This window comes from Eublepharis macularius, chromosome 4 (genome assembly GCF_028583425.1).
Source record: "Eublepharis macularius isolate TG4126 chromosome 4, MPM_Emac_v1.0, whole genome shotgun sequence".
Lineage (NCBI taxonomy): Eukaryota > Metazoa > Chordata > Lepidosauria > Squamata > Eublepharidae > Eublepharis > Eublepharis macularius.
In genome coordinates, this window is record NC_072793.1 from 168,511,772 (window position 1) to 168,538,571 (window position 26,800).

General features: G+C 45.2%; 2 protein-coding genes across 4 annotated transcripts in view; both read left to right on the forward strand.

The window, feature by feature from the left end:
* Window positions 1-26,725, forward strand: part of LOC129327141 (zinc finger protein 420-like) — a 58,795-nt gene extending 32,070 nt beyond the window's left edge. The window contains exons 8-9 of the mRNA XM_054975609.1: window positions 6,909-6,914; window positions 23,793-26,725. Of these exons, the coding sequence (XP_054831584.1) occupies window positions 6,909-6,914; window positions 23,793-24,538 (752 nt within the window). The 3' untranslated portion in view covers window positions 24,539-26,725. The remainder of the gene's footprint in view (window positions 1-6,908; window positions 6,915-23,792) is intronic.
* Window positions 11,407-18,917, forward strand: LOC129327132 (general transcription factor II-I repeat domain-containing protein 2A-like). 3 transcript variants are annotated; one of them, XM_054975593.1, is made up of 5 exons: window positions 11,407-11,449; window positions 13,307-13,417; window positions 14,441-14,530; window positions 14,915-15,043; window positions 15,737-18,917. In XM_054975593.1, exons 2-5 carry the CDS (start codon window positions 13,384-13,386, stop codon window positions 17,578-17,580), a joined length of 2,097 nt encoding a protein of 698 aa, XP_054831568.1. In that variant the 5' UTR covers window positions 11,407-11,449; window positions 13,307-13,383; the 3' UTR covers window positions 17,581-18,917. The 3 variants fall into 3 exon arrangements, with proteins under 3 accessions (XP_054831568.1, XP_054831569.1, XP_054831567.1); XM_054975594.1 differs by lacking the exon at window positions 11,407-11,449 and adding an exon at window positions 11,460-11,507; XM_054975592.1 differs by lacking the exon at window positions 11,407-11,449 and adding an exon at window positions 12,951-13,051.
* Window positions 26,726-26,800: the final 75 nt, after the last annotated feature.

Sequence of the window (26,800 nt, forward strand, 5' to 3'; positions counted from 1 at the left end):
CTTTCAGGAGCTGGTTAGACAAGTTCGTGGTTTGTTCCAAGATGAAAAGTGGAACCTTCAATGGTGCCTGGAACTAAGGCCGGCAATTTCCAATTAGTTCTTCGTCCCACGGACTTCCTCAGGAGCAACCATTTACAACTACATAAAAATGAATAAATATTACATAAATTCATTTTGGCTCATTTATATATTCTCTAATAGTACATTGATTGATTATTTTATATATTACAAGGGAGATCAAAATTAAAAAATACAAAAGGGACAATCTTGATTACAATAATGGGAAGGTATACCGATGGTGGGATCAGTCTAGCATAGGACAAAAACGCAAACGAGTTACATGGGCTAAGACCTTAGAAAGAGTATCAGACTTAGAGACATCAGAACCATCTACTGCGGAAAGCTCAGGCGATGAAGGGACAAGCACTATGAATTTAAGAAAAAGAACACAACAGCACACAGCAAGACCTTTTTTAGAGAGGGAGGGAAAACGTCAACCACAAAGATACAAAACAAAACGCTAGTGTTTAACCTTTCGTCTCGCCCTTTAAGTCCCACTGAGGAGCAAGCTTTGAACAAGGGCTTGAGTTTTGTACCAACCCCCCGTTATGACTCGTTTCAAACAAGAATTGACTTATTTAAATTGATTAGACAAATAAAACTAAAGAGATTTTTCTCTGGTGACACCAGAGAATCTCCCCCTGCAGAGGATCATTTACCCAGTAAATTGAAAAGTAAACCATCTTTCATTCCCCCTATAGTGGATCACAGGATTGAGACCTTCGAGTACTTGGTACATAAGGATTTGGAACTATTGGAAACCAAACCAATCAGGGGTTGGAGAAACCTCTCTAGATCAGAGCAGCTAGCGCTGGAAAACTTGCAAGGGGATAGGAACATCATCATTAAACCAGCGGATAAAGGGGGAGGCATAGTAATATTGGATAGAGCCACATATATTGGGGAAATTATGAGACAGCTGAATGACAACAGCAGCTACAAAAGGATTTCAGGGGACCCTACTCCCCATATTCAGAACCTAATAAGAACGGTACTCAATGAGGCTGTGGCTATATCCATCATATCTGATGCCACTAAGGAGGCTCTTTATAAATTAAACCAAGAGTTCCAACATTCTATGTGTTGCCAAAAATTCATAAGGGTATCCAACCCCCTCCAGGACGCCCGATAATTTCGGGGTGTGGATCATTATTGGAGCCATTATCAATTTATTTGGACAGCTTTTTACAATCAGAAGTGAAAAACATTAACACCTATGTTAAGGATACTGCAGACTTCATAAGACTAGTGGAGGGGAAGAATATTGGAGAAGATCAAATCCTTCTAACTATGGATGTAAACTCATTGTACACTTCAATTCCCCATGAACAAGCCAGGGAAATCATAGAGGCAACACTAATCAGGAGAGCAGACTCACAGCCACCAACAGAATTCCTCATTCAATTGGCTGAATTAATATTGGAGAAGAATTATTTTTGTTTCCTAGGGAATTATTATTATCAAATCAAGGGGGTGGCCATGGGCTGCACGGCAGCACCAAGTATTGCTAATTTATTTATGGCCAAATGGGAAGGGACTCACATTCTTAGTCAGGAAAACCCCTATTTAAAAAACATCACTTTCTTTCGAAGGTATTTGGATGACCTGTTCTTTTTGTTTACAAATGTGGACATAGTGAACGATTTTTGTTCCTGGCTTAATAGCCAGGACACTAACATCCAGTTCACGTGGAAATATGATAGAAACTCAATAGATTATCTAGATGTAATTGTGTATAGGAATCATTGCAATAAGCTAAATATACGACCCTGTAGTAAACCCACAGATTGTCATCCTTACCTGGAATATCATTCCTTCCATCCACCCCACCTAATTAGAAACATTCCCTACAGCCAGATGCTGAGGATCAAGAGGAATTCCACTTCCTTGGAGGAGTTTCATAAAGGTTGTGTAGGGATGGTAGAACGTTTCAGCCAGAGGGGATATCCACTTCGAATTATTAATGAAGCTGTACAAAGATCTAATGATACTCCTAGGGACTCACTATTTTGTAGGAAAAGTGAGGATTTAACAGACCGGCTCACATGGGCAATGGATTATACTCCACTATCAAGGCAAATTAGGAGAATAATTAATAAACATTGGCCCATCATTAATGACATCCCAGGATATGAAATGACACCAAACATTGGATACAGACGTACAAAAAACATTAAGGATATGTTGGTCCACTCTGGGTTACAGAAGATTGAAAGTGAGGATTATTCGTTGGGTAGGTTACCACCCCCTCGGGGAACTTTTAACTGCGCTCATTGTGCAGCTTGTAAATTCATGCTGCAGGGGGAGACAGTGGATTTACCAAGTAAAAGGATTGTAATTAATTTGAAACAATTCATAACGTGTCAAACTGTGGGAGTGGTGTACTTAATAAAAATTATTAAGTACCCAAAATTATATGTGGGTAGCACAACCCGACATCTGAGAGTACGTATTCTGGAACACGTATCCAGAATACGTAATGGGGTGAAGGAAGCCCCTTTAACACAACATTTTTTAGATGAGAAACATAAGGCAGAGGAGATAAAAGTAGCAGGACTCTTTACTACCACCAAAGAATCTGACTTACAACTAACTCCATTGAGAAAGGAGGCGAGGTGGATTCATATGCTAAAAACCTTATCACCACGGGGACTTAATAATGAATTACCACTGAAAAGCTTTCTGGTTTGAGTGTAGTGCCTTTGTAGAATGGAATCCACATTGCTTTTAGTAACCCATATAGGCATTATGTCATTACAGGTTGTAAGTTATTTCAGGATATACTGAGAAATTGAGGTTGTAACTTGCAGGTGTCACCGATTTGTGATGAGATCATGGATGTTATTGGTACCTCCCTGTATTGTAAATCTTTTTTTGATCAGTGCTAGTATAAAAATGTGAACGCTAGGAACTGCATCACGTAGGAGTTTTCCACGTCATTGGGTGAACTGACAGTGTGCCTGTTAAATGACTTTGGATGGGTGAGCATATGTAGATGTTTTAGCAAGACCATTGGTAATGTGTAATATATAAAATAATCAATCAATGTACTATTAGAGAATATATAAATGAGCCAAAATGAATTTATGTAATATTTATTCATTTTTATGTAGTTGTAAATGGTTGCTCCTGAGGAAGTCCGTGGGGACGAAGAACTAATTGGAAATTGCCGGCCTTAGTTCCAGGCACCATTGAAGGTTCCACTTTTCATCTTGGAACAAACCACGAACTTGTCTAACCAGCTCCTGAAAGGACTTTGATATAGTACAAGTCATTAATTTGCCGCTGCACCCCTTGATCCTCCTGGGGAGGATTCTTGAATGATATATGTAATATAAATTATATGCTGAAACTTGTAAAACAAAGATAAAAATTGGCTGCAATATTGTAATATGCTATATTAAAAGAATGATTATGTATATGTAATATATGATTGATAAATAATTGTTTTCCTGTTGGTCTTAGGACCTATATTTCTGGAAGTGTTACATCGGGAAAAGCCAGGTTTTTTTTCACGAATGAACTCTGTACAGAAGGCACTGGTGTCTCGTATAAAAGCACATGGTAGGGGGAAAAACATTTAGCTTGGTTATTGGATGCTGTCAAGCCATCCAATTAGATTGACCTAGACAGGGCTGTGTGTATCTTGGGATGCCTCAGAGACACAGCAGATATGGCAGTGGGTGCAGAATCCATGTTCTTGGCTTTAAGTCACATTGAGCAAGAATACATTAAAGTTCGAATATATGTATGAACTTGGCTTTAAAAATGAGAGGCCAAAACTTTACAGTCATGGTAATTTTATCATTGATGCATACCTGGTCCTGATTTGGCCCAAAATAGCTCCTTCTACCTTTCAATTATCTTCAGTTATCAGGAATAAAAAATTCGTATCCGACCATGACCCCAAAGCCTTCAAACACAGTGAATGCTCTAGATTTGCTCATACATTATGAGCAAATAATGAAGTACCCTTTGAAGCTGTGCTAGGAAAAGGAGGCACAAACATTTATTTCAATATTTACAGATTTAAAACTTTCTTGTCTCACAACGAGAGGATCTCTTGTGATAGGGCTAACCAAGTTTGAACAGCTAGCTGTACAAGGGAAAACAAAAGCTTATTTCCAACATTTATTATATGTTGGTAGATTTGTGAGAAGGAAAAAAAACTACCCAAAAAAGTGGCAGGCTGATCTATGTCAAGTAAATCCAGTTTTATGGAATCATTTGTTTATAAGAGTTATCAACTTTTTTCAGTGAAACTTTCTAAGAAAGAATGTAATTATGATAGCAAATCAATGGTATTTGTCACCAAATTGACTTTCTAAAATTGATAACACCATGAACAACTGTTGGGTTTTGGCAATGACAATGCCACTTTTTTTACATGTGGTGGGAGTGCTCACAAGATATCCAATACTGGGAAACATTAGTACTAAGTATTTTAGCTGGCATAGTATATATGATCACTTGCATACCAGGAGTGTTGTTGTTAAATTTTGAAGTATATATTTCGAGTTCAAGAACTGGTCTTTTATGCAGTAACAACTGCTTGTATCGTCTATGCCAGACACTAGAAGAAAAATTCCCTCCCAAGAAAAAAAAGAGTGAGGAGAGAAATCAAAAGATACTTTGTATGATCAAACTGATGGCTCATTTAAAAAGAAAACCTTTACAAAACATTGATGTTTGGAAGTAAATGATGACTCATGTGGATAACTAATTTGGTTTTTTATGAAACACTTGAAAGAATTGATTATTTACTCTCTGCTTGACTCATTGAGTTATGGGTTAACATAATGTATTTATAGCATGCATTTCTCACTGAACTGTCACTGTACCCTCCGCTGGATGTTTTTCTGTGTAAAATTTTTTTTTAAAAAATTTAAAATATAATGACAAATGAGAAGCAATGTGTAAATTAATACAAAATAATGTGGGGGTGGAAGAATGACTGAAAGTAAAACAGTAGTGATATCGTGTCACTGTAAATTCTATAGCTTGTCCACAGGTACAATCAGGGCTTTTTTTCTGTGAAAAGAGGTGGTGGAACTCAGTGGGTTGCCCTCGGCAAAAATGGTCACATGGCTGGTGCCGCTCCAGCAGCGCAGAGGACAATCTCAACTCCCCTCTGTCTGGAGATCAGGGGGCGGGGCCACCAGCCATGTGACCATTTTCAAGAGGTTCCGGAACTCTGTTCCACCACGTTCCTGCTGAAAAAAAGCCCTGGGTAGAATAATGTGTAAGTTTTTCATCCCCACCCCATTATCAAAGAAATGTCATAGAGAGGGGGAAAAGAATGATATCAAGGTAGTAAAGATTCTCCTCACCAAAAAGGCAAACAAAGTTTGGGATTTATATAATTTAAGAAAGAGTAATCTAAAGCAGAAGTGGGAAAGCTTTATAGAATGATGACCAGCATGAGTAAAGAAAAGATTATTCTCTGAGCTGTGTGCTGGAACAATTTCATGAACTTTGGGGATTCATTACTGTAAAATGCAACCATGACAGCTTGCTTAGATTGTGTTTGGAAAGGGTTACAGCATGTAAAATTAACACGTTACGAGGGTTGTCAGCCCTCAGGTGGTGGCTGGAAATCTGCTGGGATTACAATTGATCTCCAGGCCACAGAGATCAGTTCACCTGGAGAAAATGGCTGCTTTGGAGGGTGGACTCTATGACATTATACCATGCTGAGGTCCCTCCCCTCCTCAAACCCTGCCCTCTCCAAGCTCCACCCCCGAAATCTCCAGGTGTTTCCCAACCTGGAGATGGCAACCTTACTGGTATTCCTGTTGCTCTCACTAAATTAAATCCCTATTGAGTCTTTTGTTTATTCATCGATCACTTTGTATGCTTGTATTGTCTTAATTTTTGTTTTTTGTTTTTCTTTAGTTAGTTAGTCATGACGTGATTTTTGCGTTTCCTGCAGTGTTGAGTTGAACAAAGACGAGCAAGATGCTTGGACATGGGGGAGCAAAACGGTTGCACTGGAGCAGTGCCTTGGAGGTTTCACTTGGGTTGTGTTTGTGCATTTTTCATTACAGCAAAGACTACAAAAACAGAAGAGGTTGCCCGTGCCCTTTCTCCTCCAAAGGGAACCAACCCAGGAAAATGCTAGCCTTTGGAACTTCTCACCACTTAAACTGAGATGTGTGAAACAAAACAAAGTACCATTCAATGTTCCTTTTAAATGAAAGGTTGATGACCCACTGGAGGGTTTTGACTTTAAGCCCAGGCTGAATTCCAACAAGACACAGGCACTGTCCTGTGGGGACTGAATACTGGCTTGGAATCTTGTGGAAACGGGGCGGCTGCCCGTGCAAAGAAACTACGTGGCACGCCTAAGCCTAACCCAGCATGGCAGGAGTAGCTGCTCCGGACACACAACAGACCAGTTTTAAAAAGATATCCTAAAGACCAAGTGCCTTCACCAGAGCCAGTGCCATCGTCAGATGAACTCAGCTTTTCACAGAAGGACCTGAGAGAAGACTTATCTGACAAAGGGTTCGGGATCTGCTGCTCTGATCCAACATGAAGCCGCACAGGGAAGCCTGATGCACAGGCAGAAAAGCCTGTGGAGGGCCAGTCATGTGCTCCTCGCTCAGTTCAGCTAAGGAGGTCTGCAGGGGAGGGGGGGTCCATTTTGCTCTGGGACACAGCGAGGGCAGCCAAGGGGCTTCTGGCTTCCCTCTTGCATCAGATTTGCCAGCAAAAAGGCCTGGGTAGGGGCCTGTTTACCCCTTTGTCTGGCTCCACATTTCTGCTGCCCAAAGTGGTCATGAAGCCTGGAACCCCCCCCCTTTGCAGCACTCTAGAACTGAATGAAGCAATGGCGTGCTTTCCAGGTGAAGGTGAATTCCCCTGTTCACACATTCAACCCCGATTTGCCACCCCTCCAACTCACGCAACGCATGGTGTCTAGTTTGGCCCTAACCCCCCCCCTCCTGGTTCTCATCTGCAGAGGGGAGGGTGTCCCTGCCTGACTCCACATGGCTCTGCAACAAGGGAGGCTGTCTGCTGTACAGAGGCAGAAGGAACAGCGTGGCCTACCTGGATGGGGGGGGAGGCCCCCCCAGGCAAGCAGCAGAGAGGGGCAGCAAAGTGCTGGATGTGATGCGGGGAGAGCCCAACCCTGTCTGGCAGCTGTTTTCTCTTGGGCCGGCTCCTCATACGGAAGGGGCACTTCCGGATCCCCAACTGCAACAGAGTCTGTTAGCCGGGGGGGGGGGGAGGGGTTGGGGGTTGCACAGAGTAGCAGAGTTTGATAATAGCGCAATAGAAATAAGTAGACAGACTTCTGTGATTCTAGCTCTATAAAAAATGCTTTACTACATAATAGGGTAAAAAGGGTACATTTGGTAGGAAAAACAAGTTTCTGACGACATCTAAACTAGGTACTAGAGAGAGAAAAGACTTAGATTGCAAAGAGAAGTAGACTGAGCTTAGACTGCAAAGTGCTGCCAGTGCTCAGGAAGGCGACAATGGCCATGGTAGGTGTGGGCCGTGGCCTCCTGTACCTCTGAGCTCCAGCTTATCTGAGGCAGGGCTCACTGCTTATGAGGGATCGTCCACAGCCTGGAAACACCTTGCGGCCTCATCGTTCACCGCAATTTCTTTGATGAAGATATATGAGAGCCTGAAAGCCATGAGATCACTCACTGCAAGGGACTTTTGATCCCAAGAGGGCCCCCCACCCCTGCATGTCTGCTCCAAATACCCGCAGGCTGCAGCATGCCTGCATGCCATTTCCCTGGTTTATTCCCTGAGTTATTTCCCTGGTTTGCTGCTCCATGTGCAAAGGTACTACATATGGAGAAGCCAAAAATGGAGACTCCCTCACCAGCACCGTTTTTGCAGGGGGAAAGCATCCGAGGGGGGGAGCAGGAGCCATTCCTCCCCCTTCTGCAGCATTCTGAGCCCAAATCGCTCCCCTTCAGTTTTTAGAAACCATTCCCTGCAGCTGCTGTGAGGCTGCGAGGAACAAGCATGTCTAATTTGGCCCTGGGAAACATAAACAAGGGCTCCCTGGTTCCCCACTCCTCCCTCCAGGATGCAAAATCCAGCCAGCAACACCTCCAGCCCACACAGCTCCTACAAGCCTGATACCGCCCCCCTGTCCTCTCCTGGGCCAGTGGGAGGCATCCAGCCCCACAGTCCGAGCCTTGGTGAGCTAAGAAGAGGATCCACTCCCCAAGAGGCTCTTGCACCTTTCCAGCCCCCAGTCACTGCCAGGGATTTGGGTGGCTTGGAAACCTTCCACAATGCACATCTTATTTGCCCTGTAGAGTGCAGGATATGCCACGTCTGCCATGCCTACTGACAAGGCCACGCAGCCAGCAGCAACACTGGCCGGGTTGAAGAAGGTGGCCAGGAAGACCGGGGTGGAGGGAGAGACAGAAAGGAAAAGTCAGGTGGGGGCAGAGCTTCCTGAGGAGGGGGAGCCACAGGCCCAGCAAGCCCCTGTCGGCGGGGTGATGCTGAAGGAAAGGCTCCCAAGCTGGTATCCATAGCTCAGAACAGCCCCCCCCCCCCTTCCGGGGCACAAGACTCCTCCTCAAACCCAGCAGTCACCACGTCTCTCACTCAGCCTAGACAAGGAGCCGGACACGATAAGCTGTGAAGGAAAGGCCAGTGCGGGTGAGGGCAGCAACCCCCCCCCCCCCACACACACACCAGGAGGGCTGGCCTCCCATTCTGCCAACTCTTAGGATCTGGACTCAAAGCCCAAATTATGAACACCAGTTTGAGTCCAGAGGATCCACCTGAGCCTCCATTCTCTCCTCCCCTGTCGCGGGGGCCTGTCCCACAGGTCCTTCCCAAGGAGCTGCCAAGGCAGGGTCCTTCCTCAGGGTACCCTCTGCATCACCCACCAAAAGCCTGAACTGGGAGAGGAAGGCTCCAAGAAGAAGCAGGACATTGCCCTGAGAGGAGCAATCTGGAGACAAGAAAACGACAGAGAGAGAGAGAGAGAGAGAGAGAGACTCAACCTTCCTGTCTGACTAGCCCTTGCTGCCCACCCCCCTTGTAGGGTCTTCTTCTCTTTCTCTGTGTAAACCAGACATTGCTTCTTCCAACACTTGGAACTGGGAACAAACTTTAGCTTTGCAATTCCCTCCCTCCCTCTCTTTCCTCTCCTTTGCACTTGGCTTGGAAAGATTGCCTCTGATGAGATGGACTACAGCCTCCCAAAGCTTTCTAGTCCTTAAGGTGCCACAGGACTGGACTCCAGGAGGATGAAGGGCTGACCTCCCACCAAATCAAAAAAGTGACAGGTGCCCCGCCCCACTGCCTGCCCCTATTGGCTGGGGCTGCCATCCAATTGGGATTGGAGGAGGAGGAGGCAGTGTTAAGCTTGTCATGGGAGGGGTCGTCCCCCCCTCGCCAGTTGGTGGAGGAGATGGATTTGCAAGAGTGAAGCCTGGGGAAACAGGGTTTGGAGAGAGGAGTGACTTCAGCTGGGTATACTGGCATAGAGTCCAAAGCAGCCATTTCCTCCAGGGGAACTGATCTCTGTAGTCTGGAGATAAGTTGTAATTCTGGAGAACTCCAGACCCCACTTGGGGGCTGGCAGTCCTAACCAGTTGGCTTCCATCGCAGACTGGGGATTGAGAATCTCGGTCGCTTAGATCCTAGTTTGACAGTATAATCATACACTCCTCTTGCTCGTCTAATTCCTCCTCTCTCCTGAAATGGTCTGCAGCACTGCGTATGACGGCTTTCTGGATTGTATTCCCTTAGACTGTAGGTGGGCTTTCCCATGGCCATATGATCCTTCATGGAAAAGAGCTCCCTGTATCCAGAGAGCAGGAATGCTCCCGCGGCCAGAGTGACAATGTCACTTCTGCTGGCAGCGCATGCACCACATGTGTTCCCAGGGTGTCTGCCAGTGGCGGGTGATCTCCAGGCAGCCCAAGGGTGTGAAATGCGGAAAATTAGCATCTGTAATGTGAGAAAAATCTTATCTCCTGTTTCAACCCTGGGGGATTCATTGTTCCGAAACTGTAAATAAACTCAGTTTCAGCAAATTTTGTGTTATTTTCCTTTGAAGTTTCTCTGATTGAGAATTGCTACTGTTAGGTTAGTGACGGCATGTCCTAGAAAATTAAAATAGTCTCCCACTGGTTTCTGAATGTTGTGATTTTTTATATCAGATTTATGTCCATTTATTCTTTTGTGAAGGGACGGACCCATTTGTCCAGTATAGAGAGCAGAAGACCATTGCTGACACTTGATGGCATAGGTAACATTGGAAGATGAAGAAGTGAATGAGCCTGAGATGGTACAGCTGGTGGTGTTAGATCCACTGACCGTGTTGTTGGAGTGAATATGGGAACAGAGTTGGCATGTTGGTTTATTGCAGGCCCTGGTCCCAGAGTTCGTGTCTCTGTTGGGAAGTGCATTGCTGAGAGTGAGGAGTTTTTTGAGTTTGAAGGGACTGTGTGTGGGCAAGAAAAGATTTGCTTCCCGATGCCTGCGAGAGATCAGCATCATTGTCCAGCTTAGGATGCAGGTCATATTACCTGGTTGAACTGGGAGCTGTATGTGATTACCAGTGGTGTTCTGTTGTTCCGCTTGGCCTTATCTCGTACCAGGTCATCCCTTGGTATCTTCCTGGCTTTGTTGATCTGTTTCCTTGCTACATGTGATGGCCATTGTAATTCTAGCGATCTCTGTGGTAGATCACACAGGTGAGAATCTCCGTCAGAAGGCTTGAAGCAGACGCGGCTGTAATGTAGAACTTGGCTGTAGACCAACGGTGTGTTTGGGATGATAACGGGGGGCATGTAGGCATGTTTGGCGATCAGTAGGTTTTCAGTATAAGATGGTTTTTATGCCTCCATCGTGTATTTGTACAGTGGTGCCTAAAAAATGTACTTCTTGTATGGATTGATTCGTGGTCTGGTTGATGATGGGGTGGAAGTTGCTGAAAGCCTGTTGAAATTTCTTCTTTTCTGTGTATTCAAATGATAAAAATATCATCAATAAATCTTAGGTACAAGACAAGTGTTAGCAGGTGGGAGCTGCTCCAAGTCAGCCATGAAAATGTTCGCATATTGTAATCAATATATAGTTAATATTAAACGAGACAGATCAGGGACCTGGCTCACCTTCGGGCGACTTGACATGGGGTTCCGTTAAGTCCAAGCAAAAGAACACCGAACAATGTGCAAGCTGTCGAGCTCCATAGAATTCTTCATCTACCTAGCTGTTTTAAACAGGCCCCATGAGGGGGACTGTGGCAACGAGCCTCGAAAGCGACTGCCTCTTGATTCCTGAAGGGTTAAAACAACCAGAGAGCTGCGACTCCTAGAAGGCAACGGCAAATGAATGCGCTCTCCGTGCCGCCGACGTAGCGGTGGGAATTTCCTGGCTTGGAGGGAGGCTGGTGAGTGGGAGCCGCTGGAAGCGAAAGGGGGCCGCTGCGGGGGTGAGATGCGTTTACGGTGAGCCCCTGCAGCGGACTCCTGCGGCTGGGGTGGGTGAGCCTAGGAAGGGGCTGGGTGGGGAAGAGAGCAGCTATGATCAGTGGGAAAGGGGGCCCTTTCTGCAGCATCCCCGCCCCTCGCCTCCCTCTCTCGCCTTTGTTGCGGAGCGATGTCCTTCCGGAGCGCTCGTGGCACGGGCATTCGTCTGAAAAGCATGCACAAGAAATCTTGTTTGCAAAAACATGCCGAGTTCCTATCCTTTTCTTGGCTGCTCGTGAATATGTAATATATCCAGGAAAGCCTCTTGGCATCTTTTCTCTTTCATCTCCCCACACCCTTCTGAAATGGAGACAGAAGGTGGGGGGAGTATTAATTCTGCGTTTGAGCAAGACGCTTGAAAGTGGCCCTGCTTATGAGATTCTCCTGAATGTTCTTCCAACTGCTGGTGACGCCGGCTGTTTTCTCTCCTTTGCATACATGTCTCTTCTCTCTTCTGCATATATATCTGCAGAGCCAGAATTATGCAAATGTTAAAAAAGAATGAATAATGCATCATAACATAAATTATGCGGTGTAATACATTAAATACAGATTTTAGCTGTGAGCTCCCAGTGTTTTAATGCTCTTCCGTATAAAATGGCTCCCTGTAAAACAGCTTAGAAAATGAGTTCGAATCCTTTTCCATATATAATATATAGCTACAGAGCTCATAGACCGGAGTCTGAGATTTGTGTAAAAGATCCCACGTCCAGTCCTGCATTTGCAGAAGTCAAGAATCTTTTCTCTAGAGAAAATGACTGACTCCAGTATTTCCCACATTAGAGCTGTCTTGTGCCAGACTAATATCTTGGTAGAAGACAAGAAACTTGATGGAGCCTCTATGGCGCTTGACCCCTTTGAGTAACCAATTAATATTAATAATGCTGGATCTATGAGAATAACAATAGCTCAGATGTGGTTAATTTGCCATATTCTTTACCAAAATGCCTTTGCAAATGTCTGTGAGGTATGTGGCAAGACCTCCTTAATGTATTCCACATATCCAGGTTTTTCCATTCATTTCAGGAAACACCTTTAATTTCCAGGGTGTGTTATGTCTGTGATGGTTTTAAGGTATGCTGGCATTTTACGGCCTGCCTTCTGTGCAGAACTCCAGGTAACCTGACTCGTGCTTTTATCCCATTCCCTCTTCCGTTGTTTTTATGGATGTCCACAGTTTGGGCTTTTTCTGTTGACAAGTAATATTAAAATACACATCTTTATTTTTTCAACTCCAGCAATTTATTAAATTTGGTGTATTGTTCTGATTGATCCCTCGTAGTTCATTTTGTCTCCAAAAATTAGATCAAAAGATGTAAAACAACATGTAACACCTGTCCACCCCCAGCCTTGCAACAAGGAATTTTATTCTTGTATGGTGAACTTTTCCATCACGTGCAACATGAAGAAGCACGTCCCAAAACAGTGTGCCATCTTCTCTTCATTTGCAGGCAGTGGACAAATGCAAGAGATCACCCCTTCTTTGCGCAGCAGTGGCAACGGTCTCTATGCACCCGGCTCAGGTAGAGGAAAGATCATTGGAAAGACGTGCCAGGGGTGCTTTCATGGGCTCCTTTGAAACAAAGCGCTTTCCTTTTTGCTTCTGGATCTGCAGTGTGTCCATGTAGCCTCTTTGGCAGGACGGAGGCTCCCCTGATGCTCTCTCTCTTGAAGCTTTGAACCCTACAAGAAAAATGCTGCCTCTCTTTTCATATCGGGAGTGGAGGGGAATTGTTACTCACCTACTCCCTGAGACGGAAACAGCTTTCTTTTTCCAGGAACTGGTGACCTTTGACAGGAAGTGGAGGAATGGGCCTTGCTAGATCTATGCCAAAGAGATCTATATTGAGAAGTCATGCTGGAGAATTATGAGATGGTGGCTTCGCTGGGTAAGAACCCCTCCTTTTTTTCCTTCAAGGCATGAACCAGTACTGGTGATGGTGTCTATTAGTGCTCAGGTGGAGAAATGGCCCGGACATGCCTGCATCTGTTTCTTCTGGCCAGGCAGGATTTAAGGTCTCTTCACAAAGAACGGGAGGCCCTACCTGGTGGTTCCACATCAGAATAAGTCCAGAGGGCAAAAAAGACTGAGGTACCAGGGACTTGTCATTTCATATGGCACTTCTGAGTCTTCATAGCACTTTAGCTATGTTACCAAGTAATACTTACAATAGCCACGTGAGGTAGGCCACCATTACTGAGCCCATATTGCTGATGGTTGACAAGATAAACTACCTTTCCTAAGGCCACATAGATGGCATCTGTGATACCTAGAATTGTGCATGGTGATTGGCAGCGACTTTTAAAGGTTTCAGGCTGAGGCCGTTCTTAGGCCTGCTTTCTGGAATCCTTTGAACTGGAGAGGGCAGGGCTTTTATTTTTGTCTTCCATCTGAGCTCTCTCCCATGCTTCTGCCATTTCAGTTCAGTTTGGGCCAACAGATGGCTGGTGGTTGCAGCTGTCAGAGCAATGTTTCTTGGACCATGTCCCTGACAGCTGGTTTGGGAATCCCTGGATAATCAAACCGCCTAGAAATAAGTAGCTGTTACAGAAATGGGCATCGTGTTTTGTGCACTCAGAACCCAAGATTCTCAACCTCTCTAGTTAATAAAGCAGCTCAGTGTTGTTTTGACTGAGACAATATTAGGTTGGTTGTTGTGGGTTTTCCGGGCTGTATTGCCGTGGTCATGGCATTGTAGTTCCTGATGTTTCGCCAGCAGCTGTGGCTGGCACAGCTGCTGGCGAAACGTCAGGAACTACAATGCCAAGACCACGGCAATACAGCCCGGAAAACCCACAACAACCATCGTTCTCCGGCTGTGAAAGCCTTCGACAATACAATATTAGGTTGGGTTTGAGCCAGTGATCTGACTCCAGGGTAGCTTTGTATTTTTATCTGGTTTTGTTTCTAGAGGAGCATCTGAGTCCCAAACCTGACTGCACCTCCCGGCTGAAAGAAGGCCTCTTTGCCCAGGGGTCCACAGAAGACGACAGATGGATAGGTAGACACTTACAAATATAATGGGTCCTTCCATGCCTGGTTTCTGCAGCTCAGAATAGGAGATTCTCCCCCCCCCATTACTCTTTGACCTCATGCCAAAGAGACCAACCGAACAGACTTTGGTGTTCTTGGATGTCATCCGTCTGGGGCTGTATCATCCCTTTGTTTCTTTCCAACGGTTTGAGCCTTCGATTTTCCTTTCCCTCAGAAAAGCTGGGGTGGGAGCAGATGGTCGAAGGGGCTTTCTCTTGTGCTGCTTGGGATTGTGGGTCTTTGACCTTGTTGCCTCTTCAGGTAGCCCCTTAAGATGCCCCCTTTATCCCATCTGGAACTTTTCTTTGTGGGAAATGGATTGTCTTCAAAATTCTCTCTCTCTGCCCTAAAGATGATGGGACGGTGATAAAGATCAAGGTAGAGGATATAGAGCAGGAAGTTCCTGTGTCAGAAGAAGAGCACCAATCCCTACCAAGAAGGCAGCAAGAGAGTATTTTGTCCCAAACATCTGGCCACGAGAGTGAGTACTATACCAGTGCATCATGGGAATTGAGGAGGGTGAATTTGCAGGGGAAAGATGTGTGCGATATCAGTCCTCATTGAACAATGAAGGACTCAAGCACAATGTATCCCTTCTCTGTACAAAAAGTTTATGGGTAACAAGTATCTAGATTCTAGAAATTCAAGCCTACCCCTAAAAATTACAGTATCAAAAACCTATTACGAACTGCTGGCTTAAATTGGCCTACCACCTCCACTCTTTGCAGGTTAAAGGGGCCCGCTGATGTCCTCATGCCCCCAAATTTTGATGCTGTATACTAAACATTTCCAACTTGGGGTCTGCCGGTGTGTCTCCTAGCATCTACTTGGTTCTTCACTGTCTTGCCATTGGCCACAGAAGGGGCAGTGCTCAAGTCTTGCTGGCATATGTTTCCCCTTCCTGGTGGGTGGAAGGCCAGAGCCTGTGCAAATCAGATGAATGGGCAGGCCCGTTTCCCAGTGGGCTTTGTGATTGGCAGGTACTTATTCGTTTTCCTCTTCCCCCTCCACCACCATGGTTCTGGCCTCTTTCTGCTCTTAGATGCTGGTTGAGGGTCCCCCCCAGGCACCACCCCCAATAAGACCAGCAGCGTGAGGGTGGCAGTGGCTAAGCTCGAAGGCACGAGTTGCATGTTTCCCAATATGTGTGTGTGTTTTCCCCTCTTGTCTACAGTTGTCCAAATGAGAGGGCAGCCAAGTAGAAGACACAGGAATTACTTTTTCAACCCTGAGTGGGAAGAAAGGTTCTGTTTTGTGGAACTGAAAGGCAAGTCTATGTGTTTGCTGTGCTCTTCTACAGTGGCAATCCCAAAGAAATACAATGTCCAGAGACACTTTGAGACACATCACAGTGCTTTTTCCAGTTGCTTCCCACTCGGTTCTGAGCTTCGGAAAAAGAAGTTAGAGGAACTGAAATCTACGCTGGCACCACAACAGCCACAGTTCACCCGGCCTGCGGCACCATGCAAGAATACCACCATTGCCTCTTTCAAAATTGCAAGCTTACTGGCTAAAAGGAAAAAACCATTTGAGGATGGGGAGTTGATCAAGCAGACCTTTTTGGATGCCGGTGACTGTATTTTTGACGGTTTTTCCAATAAGAAGGAAATCATGTCTGCCATTCAAAAGCTGCAGCTGTCCGGGAACACAGTGACGAGGCGAATTAAGGCGATTTCCAGTGACTTGGAGCATCAGTTGCAAAGCGATATGCAGAAATGCATTTGGTTCTCCCTTCAGCTGGATGAAGCTGTGGATGTAACTGACTCTTCCAAGCTGGCGGTCATGGCGAGGATGGTATTTAGCGATCTTTCAGTGAAAGAAGAGCTGCTCAAAATACTACTTCTGAAAGGGCAAACGAAAGGAGAGGATATATTTCAGGCGTTCAAAAGCTATGCTATGGAGATCAGTCTGCCTCTTCACAAACTGGCGTCCATCAGCACTGACGGGGAACCCGCAATGGCGGACCCCCTCAATGGGTTCATCGCCCAATGTGGGAAAGATGAATCTTTCCCGAAATTTCTTTCTTATCACTGCATCATTCACGAGGAAGCCGTGTGTGTGGAAGTACTCCAGTTTAAACATGTTGTGGATACGGTTATAAAAACGATCGACTCTATCCAGGCCGCCTCCTCACGACAGAGGCTTTTAAAGGCACTTTTGGAGGATGTTGAAACAGAGAGCAGCGATCTCACTTTGCGTGCTGAAGTGAAATGGCTGCATCCGGGAAAGGTTCTGCCCAGCTTTTTGAACCTTATTGAAGAAATAAGAGAGTTCTTGAAATCCAGAAATCAGTATGTTGAGCAACTAGATAATAAGCTTTGGTTAGTGGACTTGGCTTTCCTGGCTGATCTGATGGAGAAACTAAACAGTTTGAAGGCTGAGTTTCAGGGGAGAAGCAGCCACATCGCTGACATGATGGCTTCAGTCAATTCCTTCCAGGGTAAACTGAGGTTGTGGAAGCTGCATTTTAAGAGGAAGTCACTTCTTCACTTCCCTTCAATGCAGCGGGTTGGTGGTGAGTCTGAGTTTGACTTCCAGACATTTGTGGGCCACCTTGAAACTCTGGAGGAACATTTCCTTGCTAGATTTCATCAGTTCACTGGTATTGAACCAGCTGTGGCATTTTTCATAAACCCATTTGGCCCAGTCAATATCACGGAAACAGCCACCTCCATTGCGGACATTGCTCAGGCAAGCATAAAAGAAATAGAGCTAGAGATGGTGGGACTTCAGAATAACTTTGTTGTAAAATCAAATTATGGCGATGGCCACTTTTGGGATCGGGTTGACCCCCAAAAGTTTCCTTTGTTGAAAAGGACCGCTGCAAAGATACAATCTTATTTTGGATCCACTTGTCTACGAGAGTCCCTCTTCTCGACCATGAAATCGATCAAATTGAAAAACAGAACCCGGCTGACTGGTGACCATCTCGACGGCTATTTGCGAACTGGGACCTCCTCATACACCCCAGACTACGACAAGCTTGCAAATGACATGCACTGTCAAGCATCCCACTAGTCTAGTGCGTTGTGTGTTCATGTGGGGAACCACGCAAACTTCTGTGACTGGCCTTGGCCCCTGGGGGAAGCCATTTTGTGGTGATGCCCCCTACTTTTCCTTAAAATTCCAGAAGTGCCCACAAGCTCACCAAGATTGCGGACTCCCTTTGCAATCCACGCTGGCTTTCCTAGTGTTAGCATTTCTGCAGAGTTGGTTCCTGCATTACACATTTTGCCCTGACGTGTCTGCCTGTGGTTTCCAGGATGGGCATGTTACATTTTCCACCTTGGCCCCCACTGGAGTTCTCACATTTCCCAGTCGGTGGTAGTAGCAGGAGAAACAATCGCAGTATTACCCCTCCAGAACATTTAATCCCACATCCTTGTGCCGAGACGCCTACAAGCAGTATGTGACCTTCCCATGCTCTTCTCTATCTGATTATAGGTAGAGAATGTCATTATAATGGGGATTCCAGCCTTAGCTGTCACAGGTAATAGCTTCTGTGGTGGAGAGGTGTCTCTGAATCTTTCTCACTGTTGATAAATTCATAAAGGCATAGGACTGTGCTGCTAGAATTGGGGGATAAACAAATGGAGAGGAACTATGGCAATTCAGGAAAAACAAACCTACATCAAGTGGGAAAAGGCCACTGGCAAGCAGATCAGTGGCAGCCAAGCTCTTTAGCCTGTGGCAGGAGTCAGTCTGTCCTTGGTTAAGAGGGTTGGGGGCTGGACATGTTGACCATGAAGGCAATGCTACTTCCTGTAGTCTGTGAAGGACTGAGCACCATTGAGGAACCCTCCCCATGCTAAATAATAGAGGCTGATTTACGAGGAGTCTTGACCCGAACACTGAGTGATACAAAAGGTATAGCAAACAGTCTTGGGCTCTTGGGAGCTATGGATTAATTTTTCTTATAACAACTCCCTAGTTGTTTTGTAATGGAATGGTGGTGTTGGAAAGATGTCAAGTCATAGGTGACTTATGGTGACCCCATAGGGTTTTCAAGGCAAGAAATGGTCAGAGATGTTTGCCATTGCCTGCCTCTGCATAGAAACCCTGGACTTCCTTGGTGGCCTTCCATCCACTTTCTAACCAGGGCCAGCTCTGCTTATGATCTAATGAGATCGGGGTAGCCAGGGCCATCTTGGTCAGGGTGTCATGAAATACAGCTTGAGAATGATTGCTTTCACTTAATGACCTCCTCGTATTCTGTCTTATGATTTTAAGGCAGCTTTAGTTACTGTTGGGGGTCCCCCCGCCAGGATCTGTTGCTTCAGACATGAGTAAAAAAATAAAAACCTTTTTTTTTGTACTCTGGCATTTTCTGACACAGTTGAATATATTCTCAGATCTGAATTTTATCCTATTTCCCCCTTTGCACTCTTAACTCTTCTCCTTGGATGGGGTAAGAGGGTAGCCACTTCCCAACAAAATAGCGTCTTCATTAGCGTTATCTTACGTGGTTATGAACATTATTTGGAAGTCATTGCCATTAGATGATCATCTGTCATTGTTCACTCCCTGATGGTTACCGTTTGTCCCACATTTCACACTGTATGGCTGCCCAACCTTCAGCTGGATATCTAATTTTAAAGTAAAACAACATCCCATTAAATGTCATGAAGTAAAACAGCATCCCATTAAGCCTTTATTCAAGGGGCAGGACATTTTTGACCGCGCCAGTTTCCCCTGCTATTGCAGCAGCAGCAGCACCCGCGCCCCCCAAGAAGAAAGAACCAACAGAATCCGAGCAGATCATTTCTCTTCCAGCCTCCCATTTGGCTTTCATTGGCAAAGCCGTAGTTCTCGAATGGTTAATTAAAACACTGAGACGAGATTCCTAGAGAGGCCGGAATAGCTCGCCATTGAGGTTTGCACCTTTTCCTGTTCCGCCCACCAGGGAACGAACCACTGGCCTTGCGGGGGGGGGGGTTGCTTTTTTGCACCCGGAGCTGAAGTTCGGCAAGCGAGAAGAGCAGTGAATGCCAGGTAGGCTGGGGAGGCCGGGGCAGAAAATGGCTGTGTTGTGGGAGGCTGGGAAAAGTGCTGTCGAGTCTCAGCCGACCTATGGCGACCCCCGTAGGGTTTTCAAGGCAAGAGACAGAGTACTAACCGTTAGCTTCCAGCTACTAACCGTTAGTTTCCCTCCTTCCTTTCTAGCTTCTCATTTTCTCGCCTTGCCCCCTCCCCCTTGGTAACAATAATGAGAAAAGCTGCCTGGCAACTAGTAACTTTACGATAGTAGGTAGAAGAAGGGGGGAGGAAGGAAGGATGGAGAGTAGGTAGGAGCTGTTCAGAGCATGGAAAAGCGAGAGGAAGGAGGCATGTGTGAGCATTAGGCTCTGTCTTCGCATTGCTCCTTAGCAGACCACCTCTGTGGTGACATCTCCCATCTTCCTACATTTCCTCAACTGAGCATACCCTCCCTGCTCCTTCTCAAGTTCTTGGGTCAGCCCTGGATGGCTCGGCGTACAAAGTAAATTTGGACTTGTGGGTCACCAAACTGAAAAGGTTGGGGACCCCTGGTGCAGGCCACAATCCCTTTCCCTTTGTAAAGCACCCTTGACACTACATTGTTTTGTTTATTTGGAACATTTTCATGGCACATCTCCAGGGAACCTGTTCCATTAACAGATCTCCTCTGGGGGTGTTTCTAAGGCAATTATTAAAAGAAGCATCCCATAAGAACATTTGCAGTTGGTATCGTCAGAGCAGCGCGCAGTGGTCAAAACGGACTTTGCTTTTCAGGTTCAGAGAGAGAGAGAGACAGACGTGAAGGAGCAGATCTTTACCATCTCAGAAAATGCAAAGCTGGGACAAAGAGTGTGGGCCAGATATTTGCGCCCAGGTGGTAGCCCTGGCAGAAGATTTCCTCCTGAGGCAGCAAGAGCCTGTGAGTGAGGAAGAAAAGGTACGTGTATTTGGATGATGCTGAGCCCTTCTGGGCATGCAAAAGGCCTCAGGTTCAGTCCTCAGCATCTCATAGAATCATGGAGTTGGGCCTTACACCCCCCCTGCCCAACATAAAGCACCCTTGACAAATATTCATCTGGCTGCTCTTTGAAGACTGCCAATGAGGGGGAACCCACCACATCCCTAGGCAGCTGATTCCACTGCTGAACTACTCTTAATGTGAAATTTTTCCTAACGTTCAGCCAGTATCTCCCCTCCTGTAGTTTAAACCATTATTTCGAGTCCTATCCTCTGTTGCAAACAGGAACAGCTCCTTCCCTCCCCTAAGTGGCAACCTTTTAAATACTTAAATCTGCATTTAAAGGAATCGGATCATAGGCAACATGAAAAACCTTAGCCATTGCCAGTCCGGAGACAAGACTGCCCTTGGTAGACCCAATGCTTAACTAGAACCAGGATTCTATATCATAGTTTAAACCAGGTTTAGCAACCCAGTTTAAGCGTGGAACTCTGGTTCACCTGTATACCTATATTTGTATGTTAACAGATAAACTGTGGCACATGCTTTTGTATGCAAGAAGGGAAACATGCAAATGAGTCTGGTAACAGAGCAGGTTCATGCACATCCCATCAATGGTGGCTTAATGTGACTGTGACCTTTGTAGATTAGACCAAGAGAGAGATGTGCTGTTTGGAGCCCCCCCCTTCTTACATAGTCTACACCACAACTCACTACAGCGGAACAGCAGGCTTCCATTAAGAGAAGGGAGGACTTGTAATTTTTTTTTTAAAAAATTGCAGCCCCATAAAAATTCCCTGCACCAAGTAGTTTACAGTCTAAAATCTAGATCGGGAAGATGCTATAGAGGAGACAGGGGGAAGGGTAAACAGGAGAAGAATATTCGTTCAGTTTATTTACATGGATTCAAGCTTAATTTCAGGAGGAGATTAGAGTAGTTTTCATACCTTGTGGAAAGTCCTTTGGACTCCCAGAAATATTTTAAAAATGTTATTATCCCTGTGACTTTTTTTTTCTATTTAGCAATGTAACTCATTTCTTACCTAAAATCCAGAAAAGATTACATGGCTGTATTACACGGCTGTTGTGAAGCCTGAATCACAGGTCTGTTGCTTTTTCAGGAATCTCATCTCTCGGAGCAGAATCAGGAAGCCAAGCCAGAGGAAGACGAGAAGGCTGGTGTGTTGAGTAATGATTTTTTAACCTGAATTATTGCAAGTTTACAAATTCCTTGGGCTGTGGTTTTTCACTTCTGCTATACAGGAAGTCACTTTTTTTTACACTTCAATATTTTGGTGCGTCTATGTATAATGGTGGGGTGTGGCAAGCTGCCTTTGAATAGAAATCCATTCTAGGGAAAAGCATTAATCTCCAAGCAATGAAAAAATGACTGAGAGAGAATGAGTCCCATTTTTATATTCTTTAGGGTCAGGGCTGGCTCTATAATGGGGGATAGCAACTTCCCACCCCATTTTTGCTGTTAATGCTAATAGCCATTAATGGACCCTATCTTCCACGATACACCCATCTTTCCCTGAATCTGTCTAATTCCCCTTTAAAGCTCTCCAAGTTGGTGGCTGTCACTGCATCTTGTGATGGTGAGTTCCACAAATCAATTAGGTGTGGAAAAGTACTTCCAGCTGGCCATTCTTAATCTACTGCCCATCAAATTGATTGTATACCCAATGAGTTCTAGTATTTGGGGCAAGGGAGAAAACGTTCTCTCTCCCCTCATGTGATCCTCTCCCTGTAACATTTTATAAATTTCTAGTGTGCCCCCCACAAAACCTATCTACACATGGGAGAAAATGAAATGGTCTGTACCACTGCAGCTGAGGAGTCGCTCAATGGTTCCCTCTCCCCTATAAGTGGAAGAATTACTACAGTGTTCAGAGAGCTAGACCAGAACCTTTACTACACTGTGTATTGATCTATGGGGAGTTCTTATCTGGGTAGGGGGGAGATGAACAATGTGATTCTTACTACCTGCAGCATGTTGTGGTATAGCCCATTCTGTTACCTCAGGACTCTGCATTTCTAGACCAGATCGTAGTTGCCTCCCCTCCCCCAAAATGAAAACCCTCAGATTCAGCCTTGGAAGGAGGCATTAAGAAGACCTCCACTGAATCAGACCAATGTTTAATCTAATTTAGCACCCTGTCTCACACAGTGGCCAGCCAGTTATTCCAGCAATAGGGCATAGGGACTGAAGCCTCCATTTTAGTCACTCATTGAGTAAAGAAGTATTTCCTTTAGTCAGTCCTGAATCTACTGCCCTTCCGCTTAATTGAGTGCCCTCAGAGTTCTAGTATTTGGGGAGAGAATAAGGGGAAAGCTGATCTTGCATAGCTTGCTATGACTTCTCCTGGCACAGGCAGTTGATCATCTTCTCCAGAGCTGCTTTTTGGGGAGATAGGGAAAGCTGGAGGACCTCCCCCCACACTCGCTTGCTCGCTCACTCTCCTCTCCTCAGCACTGGAGCTTTTTCTGTGTGTGTGGCTCTGCCTTCTGCAGCAGCCATTTTGTAGCTGAACCCACTACCCTTTGTCAGTATTCAAAAGGTGCCTGCAGACTCAAAAATGTTGGAAACCCCTAGACTGGGATGAAGTTCCCTACTGTTTCTATTCCATCCTTCTTCCAAGTATCTTAGGGACCCCATGCATTTTATTCTCAAAAAAATCCTGAGGTAAGCTAGACTGAGAATGATTGGCTCAATTGCACAAAGTGAGCTTTGTGGCGGATAGAGGGAATAGGAACTTGAGTCACTACAGCCCTAGTCCTATTTTTTTTTAAAAATAACTGTGCCATCCCAATGGTTGTTTGCCAAGCTCCAGGAAGTGTCTCTTTGCTCTGCAAAGGCTTTTTATTATTTTCTCTGGGGTTTATCCACTAGAATTTATTTCCTTGACCTCTCGTTTATGGAGAAGAGGCAAAAAATGTGTGATATGGGCCTTTCCTTAAGGCCTGGGCTTCCCTACCATTCCCTGCAGTAGAAAAGAGCAAGAGTCCAGTAGCACCTGTAAGACTAGCAAAATTTATGGTAGGGGTTTGGGCTTTCGTGAGTAAGAGCTCACTTCTTCAGATGCCTGAAGTTGTTTCTCTGTTCCAGGAACTGATGGGCCAGGAGAGGAGAGCATGGAGGAACCATTTGTGCTGGAAAGACCGGACCATATAGACCCCTGCAGAATATCTTTGGAAGAGGTTATAGGGAAATTTTTCCAAGTTCCCAAGGAAGAATCACATGAAAACACCCATAAAGACACATTTGTGCCAGAGAAACCCTTTGAATGCTCAGAATGTGGGAAACACTTTGCCACTAGCTCTCACCTTATCAATCATAAAAGGGTCCACACAGGAGAAAAACCTTATAAATGCCTGAGTTGTGGGAAAAGCTTCACAGAGAGAGGAAACCTCCTTAAGCACCAGAGGACCCACACAGGAGAGAAACCATACGAATGCTCTGATTGTGGCAAGGCCTTCGGCATCAGCTCCCAGCTTATCAGCCATAAAAGGGTCCACACGGGAGAGAAACCGTACGAGTGCTTGGACTGTGGAAAAAGCTTTTGCACCAGCTCTCAGCTAGTCCGCCATAACCGAGTGCACACAGGGGAGAAACCATATGAATGCGCTGAGTGTGGGAAAACCTTCAGTCAGAGGTCATACCTTGTTGGTCATGAGAGAACCCACACTGGAGAGAAGCCATTTAAATGCTCGCAGTGTGGGAAGTGGTTTTCTCATCGCTCGGACCGCCTGAGGCATGAGAAAATCCACACAGGTGAGAAACCACACAAGTGCTTGGACTGCGGGAAAGGGTTCAACCAGAAAGGGTCCCTCATCACACACCAGAGGACGCATACAGGAGAGAAGCCGTACGAGTGTTCCGAGTGTGGGAAAAGCTTCAATGACAGGGGCTATCTCATCACACACAGGAGAACTCACACGGGCGAAAAGCCCTATGAATGCACAGATTGCGGGAAAAGCTTCAGTAGAACGTCGCATCTTACGGCACATAAAAAAACCCATATAGGGGAGAGATCATAGAATTACCTGGGATCTCAAATTTCCCCATAAACTCAATTTCAGCAGAAGCGAGAATACAGGGATTCTCAGAAAGATGGGGAGACTGTGGACTTCAAACGTCAGATAATGGGGAAAGTTTTATCTGGAGCTGAAAATAAGCACGAGCATCAGACAATCACACAGGAACTAAAAACCTGGGAAGCAGTACTCATGTCTGGTAAACACACCCTGTAAGGGGGTATTAGAATATCTGAACTGGACACAGGACTTTTGGTATACTCACCACCAGAAAAACCAGCTAGGTCAGAGGGGCCGTGTGGTCCAGTGTCCCGTTTCCAGTGGGGGACAGGCAGAGACCTCCACGCGAAGCGTGATGGCAATAGCTCAGTTGTCCCTCCCCAGCTGTTGGTATTGAGGTACACTGCCTCTGAACATGCAGGTTCCATTTGACTAGTTCTCTTCTCTACGAATGTGTCTAAGCCCATTTTGAAGCTATGCACCCTTACTCCATGTGGCAGTCAATTCGTAAGTTGTGTGTTGTGTGAAGAATTTCCTTTTGTTTGTTCTGAATTTACTGCTAATTTCATTGACCCGAGTGCTGGGGAGGAAAAAGGGGAGCGGATTCTTTTTCTTCCCACGTCATGTCCCTCCGGCAGCCCCCCTTTTTTCCCTCTAAACTAAAATGGTCCAAGCTCTGTAGCCGTTCCCCCTGTAGCCTTTCCATTCTATTGCACTTTTCCAGCTCCCCAGTAATTTTTTTGAGATGCAGCAACCAGAACCAGCTCGCTATATAATTCTTGTTAAATAAATAAAAACTGTACCCAGTATTCCAAGTGTGGCCACACCATCTTGGCAAGGGCATTTTGATACCAGCCATTTTTTAAAAATCCAGTTCCTAGTGTTGAATCCACTGCATTACTAGGCTCTTTCATAGGTAGCCTATTGATGGTTATGGTTTTTGTTGTCACAATGTGACTTTACACTCATTTGTCCCCCCTCAGTTTGAAGAGATTAAGGAGATTTCAATAAGAAGGTTGCTTATTGGCAGTTAAAAAATCTAACAGACTGGTGAGGCAGAACTTCATTTGCGGAAGCTCTGGTCATTCTTCCTTCACAAGGCTTCTTTTTCTTTATGCTGTTTTACCTAAAATAAGTATTTCCATCAGTATATTTGACACAGATGTTAGGGTGCTGGGCCTGTCATTAACTCTGAGCTCCAAGCTGTTGGAAAGGTAGGATATTCTTTGCAGATTCTCCTTCAGCAAGCCTTGTTCTGTTTAAACCCATCAAGCTTGACTAGTGCTTTTAACCTGTTTTCTTGCCTCCGCATTAATCTAGCAGCTCTGTCATTTCTTAAATTTGCCCATCATAGATCCTTTAAAAACACTGGCTGCCTTCTGGACTGCTGCTAAGGAGTCTGATGTTTTTTTTTAAAATCACTTGCATTTTCTTTTTATGGAAATGGTCAGGAATTTTACGAACTTTCAGACACAATGACGTGAAAATAATGATCCCAGTGACATATTAATTTTAGCCATCTCTAAAACTCCATTCTTTTTTCTATTTGACACATTCCCTGGATGCCATCCCTGACCACAAGGGCTCCCATAAGGGCTCCTCCCAACATTTTCTGTATTGTGAAAGCAGATGCCTCAGCAGTTTTGGCGAAGCTGCTGAAGTCGCGAGATGTAAAAGACATACAGGAAGGTTGATGTCATTGGGAGCATTAGGAGAGACTTTCTAGCAAAGGGCCAGAGCAGTTTGAATCTACGGGCTGTGTGCTGTCCCTTGCCAGAGGTCTCCAGGCAGAAGCTAGATGGCTCTTACTGGAGATTTGCTAACCTCAGATTTCCTGTGGTAAAAGGGCGGCTGCACTAGGTGGCCTCTACGTCCCCTTTAATTCTAGGGTTTTCTAATCCATCACGATTTCTACCTTTTAATTTGCTCTACTTGAGAAAATGAAGTTGAGGAATAGGGCTGGAAAGAACCCAGAGTCTTGTCCGGACATGTGAAAATCTGAAAATTTCCTTTCTAGTACTGATAATTTGGCTGGCTGCCATAGGGTAAGTTCCTTTCAGTTTCTTGGCAGTGGTTGCTTGATATAAGTTTGTTAGTCCAAACAGATCTACTTTGTGTTTGAGTTCAGCTGGAATTATCTGTCCAGGGATGTTGGCATGGAATGCTTGAGAAATAAATATAAAAATTAAAAGGTAATGGATACATAAGGTTGCTTTTCTTCCTCTCTTTTTATCTCTTGGTAGCTTCCCCAATACCATTCCCAAG

What these genes read in the sequence shown, in the direction of transcription:
- LOC129327132 (XM_054975593.1), top strand. Translation starts at nt 13,384, where the DNA reads ATGCTGGAGAATTATGAGATGGTGGCTTCGCTGG. An exon ending in AGAAGACGACAGATGGATAG is followed by an intron (nt 14,531 to 14,914) that starts GTAGACACTTAC and finishes TCTGCCCTAAAG; the next exon opens with ATGATGGGACGGTGATAAAG. An exon ending in CCAAACATCTGGCCACGAGA is followed by an intron (nt 15,044 to 15,736) that starts GTGAGTACTATA and finishes TCTTGTCTACAG; the next exon opens with TTGTCCAAATGAGAGGGCAG.